Source organism: Alligator sinensis, unplaced genomic scaffold (genome assembly GCF_000455745.1).
Source record: "Alligator sinensis unplaced genomic scaffold, ASM45574v1 scaffold159_2, whole genome shotgun sequence".
In the NCBI taxonomy this organism is placed as follows: domain Eukaryota; kingdom Metazoa; phylum Chordata; order Crocodylia; family Alligatoridae; genus Alligator; species Alligator sinensis.
The window spans coordinates 1,753,885-1,758,540 of record NW_005841992.1 but is presented as its reverse complement, the minus strand read 5'-3'; the positions used below and the strand labels follow the sequence as shown (position 1 = coordinate 1,758,540).

Here is a 4,656-nt window from a genome sequence, read left to right as displayed (position 1 = left end):
TCCTGCTGCATACTTTTTGGTAAAATCACTCTGAAGTGTTGAGGAAAAACTTGCACTTTTATTCCCAGAGCATTTTTTCTAAAGGAGAAAGTTGGTTCCACTTTGCTGAAAGCAAAGGGGCTGCTATTTCCTGATTTGCTGGTACTAGATTTTTGAGAGGAAAAGTCATTTTAAAAAACCTTAGAAATTTCACTTCTGAGCAGTCGGCAGTATGGAAGTCCTTTTGTTGGTGTTAACTGCAGTAGAAATACCACAAAAGCATTATGGCTTTTTTTTCTGTTCAACTATTTCTGTTTCCTAACAAGCCAGTTTAGCTTCAGAAGAAATAGTAAAGTTAAAGTTATTTTCCTTCCTCCCTCTCCTAGCCAGTCTCAGTTGGAGGGCTGATTGTAAACCTTGTTGGTATCTGTGCCTTTAGCCACGCCCACAGCCATGGGGCTTCTCAAGGAGGCTGTCAGTCACATGATCACAGCCATTCACACCATGGCCATGGACATGGTCACAGTCATGGACATGGTCATTCCCATAATGACCATGGGCACAATCACAGTCATGGACATACCCATGGAGGAGGCATGAATGCAAATATGAGAGGTAAGTACAATTTAAGTCAAATTATCTACTTGACTTGCTCAATTTATGTCAAATTATTTTCTGTGCACAGTTTTTGCTTTCTCCCCAAACATCTCTCTCTAGGCATGTATTTATGCAGTATAAAGGTAGCTTTTTAACAGTTTCTTCAAGCCAAAAATAATGTTAAAATAAACCATATGTTGGGTCACTAGTCTCACAACTCTTGCACTTAAAATTCCCAGGCTGATGATAGTATCTATATTGGAGGCACTTCCTTGTTTAAATTATTTGATCTATAATTTTGTTTATAGTGTCCACAACTCTTCTAGGTATTCTGTAGAAGAAATAAAATCCAAGGTTCTTACTACAAAGAGCTTGTTGTCAACTTTCATTTGGCATATAACAGCATAAGTACAATGGGAAAGGGATGGAGAGTAGAAGAACAGTGTTTTAACTGCCTTGATTGTAAACTTTTACTCGGATATGCCCCTAGTTCATTATGATTCAAAATTATAGCCTGTAAAAAATCTGAGTAGTAGTGTTTTCTTTTTCAGTTTTGCTAAAGAACAAACTAACTCAAAATAAGAACATTATATGAATGTATCATCACCTCTCACTATAACCAAAAGCTTCCACTTAATTGAGGAAAGTGCTCCAATATAAAATGTATTTTATAAATGTTTGGCATTTAAAGGTCTTGCGGGAATTTTTTTTAACTTGTAAAATGTTTTTCCTGGCCCAAGAGTAAGCATCAGAATACTTTTATTCTTTTTAGTTAGTTATTTTAATTAATGGCAGGTTTAAATACAGGCAGTTGCTTTATTTGACAGCATTCAAATTTTATTTATAAATTTTGAATTTTCTGTAACACTTGCTCACCCTATCACTACTTCCACAACTGGTAATCCTGATTTCTCCGTTGCCATTAATATCACAACTATATGAGAATACTACAGGTCAAAGGGTTAGACTATGGATGAGCAAAATGGTGGATCTGGCCAGTCCATTTCCCAGCAGCTCTTGCCCACATCACTGCAACTGGTTTCCATGAACACCCCAGCAGTGGCAGAGCCATGACAGCACGGGCCAGGCTTTCCATGGAGACCAGCCCCAGCAGTGCTGGCTTGGCACACGGCTTGGCAGGGAGCTGCTGCAAGGCCAGAGCTGAGATCTTCAGCAGTGACACCATGGTCCAGAGCTGGGACAGAGCCACAATTCACTGCCTGCATGCCCCTACCTGGCGTGCAGGCACTAGATCACAGTTCTGTCCCAGCTCCAGATCATGCTATCACCACTGCAAAATCCTGGCCCTGGAGCAGCTCCCTGCTCAGCCACGTGCTCTGCCAGTGCTGCTGGGGCCAGTCTCCATGCAAACCCTGGCCCCCTGCCATCAGGGCTCCACTGCTGCTGGGGTCTCCATGGAAACCAGCCACGGGGACATGGGCAGGGGCTTCTGGAAAATGGAGTGCAGCACAGGCCCGATTTCAGCCTGTGGCCTGGACTTTGCCCTGGTATAGATATTTATCTCAGTTTGAGTTAAAAGGAAACAGAATATTAATGACAGTAGCTTTAGTTTGGGATCTGCTTGTAAAATCACATCACAAATACAAAAAAATAAGTCTGATATATCAGTATCTACCGGCACTATGACCACTTTGACTTCCTATCATAAATCCAGGGGAAATCTTGGATACAAATACTGTGCAGTCCAAGTGTTGCTGATAAGTAACTGGATGTATGTCACTTAACATATTGCTTTGATTTCAGGTGTGTTTCTACATGTGTTGGCAGACACCCTTGGCAGTGTTGGCGTGATTGTATCCACAATATTTATTCAGCAGTTTGGATGGCTGATTGCCGATCCACTCTGCTCCCTTTTTATTGCTACGTTAATTTTTCTCAGTGTTATCCCACTGTTAAAAGATGCCTGTCAAGTACTATTGTTGAGGCTACCTCCAGAACATGAGAAGGATCTGCATATTGCTTTAGAAAAGGTCAGAACTGGAACTTTTTCTTATACATTGGCGTGTGCTTATACATGGACATCAACATCCTAGGTGTATGAATTTTTGAAAATCTTATTTAGTAATTGTGTTCAAGTAATCCTTCTCCATCACTATGATAAACATCTCCTTGCACACTTGAGTATCCTACATTGCTTGTCTAGACTCAACTGACTTAGATGCATGGAGGTTTGGAGTAATTTCATTTTGTGAAAACTGTTTGAATTGCAGCAACAGCCAAGTGGTGCCTTTTGCTTTTGCACGTATCTCGATCCTAGAATACTTCTGGTAACTCTGGACCTGTCCAACATAATGAAGGGGAGCTAAATAATACTGAACACAATTAATTATTAGACATAACTGTTCTTGTAAAAGCTGGACCAGCAATATTTTAACCCTAGTACACTGGTCCTCAAACTTTTTCCAGTTATGGGTCAAATTTCCAAATCTCTAAATAGGTTTAAATGACTAAATTTATTTTGCTGTATAATAATTTTGTCTACTGCATGAAATAATTGCTACCAGCAGCTCTTTGAATTGGCAGAAAGTCATAAAGTATATAGGGCTGAGGGAAGAAATTCTCACTGCTAATCTTTTTTTCACAGATCCAGAAAATAGATGGTGTCATATCTTACAGAGATCCTCATTTTTGGTGTCACTCTGCTAGCGTTGTGGCAGGTACTATACATGTACAGGTGATGTCAGATGTGATGGAACAGAGGATTATACAGCAGGTAACCACACAACATCAGTTGTCATCTGTTTCTGTTTCACCCCTTACTGGGTAACCCTATTTCATCATAAACATAAGTTTGAGGCTGTTTTGCAGGTGGATTTACAGTTACTAACTGGTATCTCAGGACAGTCTTTGTCAATATTACTCTGTCCCACCTCTTTCTGCTGTTTATCCTATAATTAGGTATTTCGGTAGGTTTTTAACGTTGAATATAGATCAGCTAGTTCTCTTATCTTGCTTTATAGGTGACCTGTGTGGTCATGGTTCTCCCATACTATTACTTTATTAAACCCAGTGACTTCTGAATGTGCAGTTACTCTTATACTGGAAGTTACTTACCTAGGGAGCTGGCTGAAACCTGCAGAAATTCTAGTGAGAAAATCCTTGATCACTGGCTCTGCTAAAGGTTGTAGTAAATGTCTTGTTCTGAGAAGAGACTAGGGCAGTAAATAAGTATAGAACTGCAAGTAAGACTAGCTTAGAAATCAGGAGATCCACTTCTAGTCCTGGCTTTGCCAGTACCTTGTGTCTTTATCCTAGAGGAATCATTTGGTGCGTCTATCAAGGTTTGCCCATCCATAAAATGGAGATAATATTCACCTCTCTGTGGTTAAAAACAAAACAAAAAAACAGCACCTTTAAACACACCATTAGTAGTTCTTAATGTGTGTGTCTACACAAGACTCTTACTGTGGTGCTGCCTAATTAGCTCTGCAGTGAAGTCCTCTGCACCTACACACGTGGCCCTATTAGGCTGCAGTAAACTAATAAACTCCACTGTAGGATAGTACTTAAATACAAGTACTATCCAACTGCAGTTATTTCCTGTGCAGCAGCACATGTATCAATACTGACGAGGCTGGATGGGACATGAGGGTGCCTCATTGCAGGGGCTGCCTGCCAGGTAGCCCCACACTGAAGCACCCTCATGCCCCAGCCACCCACTCTGCAACACACTGAGCCAGGTCAGAGCAGCCCCAGTCTGGCAGGCTGACCACCCCCAGCTCAGCATGCTGCGGCCCCAGGTGCATATTCAAACAGAACACCCGGGAACAACAAACTCTAGTGCAATATGTGCGAGAGTTTGTTGCATTGAATTAACTCACATGTGTGCGGGCCGGAAGCGACCCGAGCCCTTTTTCGTGCTGCACGTGGGCTGTGGCCAGCAGCCCGGGCACACTGGATCGGAGAGGGAGGGCGACGAGCTGGAATTAGGCACAAACGCTTAGCGGTAGTTTTAAAGATTGTTTACTTACACCGAGATGGCAGTGGTGTAGGCTGGAAAACTTGCTTGAGTTGCGGTTACAGACACAGACAACAAGAGGCGGACAAGAGTTCTAAACT

At 41.8% G+C, this 4,656-nt stretch overlaps 1 protein-coding gene across 2 annotated transcripts in view; it reads left to right on the top strand.

Moving 5' to 3' along the window:
- Positions 1 to 4,656, top strand: part of SLC30A5 (solute carrier family 30 member 5) — a 35,145-nt gene that overhangs the window by 26,916 nt on the left and 3,573 nt on the right. The window contains exons 12-14 of one of the 2 annotated variants that reach the window (XM_025201391.1): positions 370 to 594; positions 2,341 to 2,567; positions 3,182 to 3,310. In XM_025201391.1, the coding sequence (XP_025057176.1) occupies positions 370 to 594; positions 2,341 to 2,567; positions 3,182 to 3,310 (581 nt within the window). Of the gene's footprint in view, positions 1 to 365; positions 595 to 2,340; positions 2,568 to 3,181; positions 3,311 to 4,656 lie in introns of both variants that reach the window. The other variant, XM_014518883.2, reaches the window with a different exon arrangement.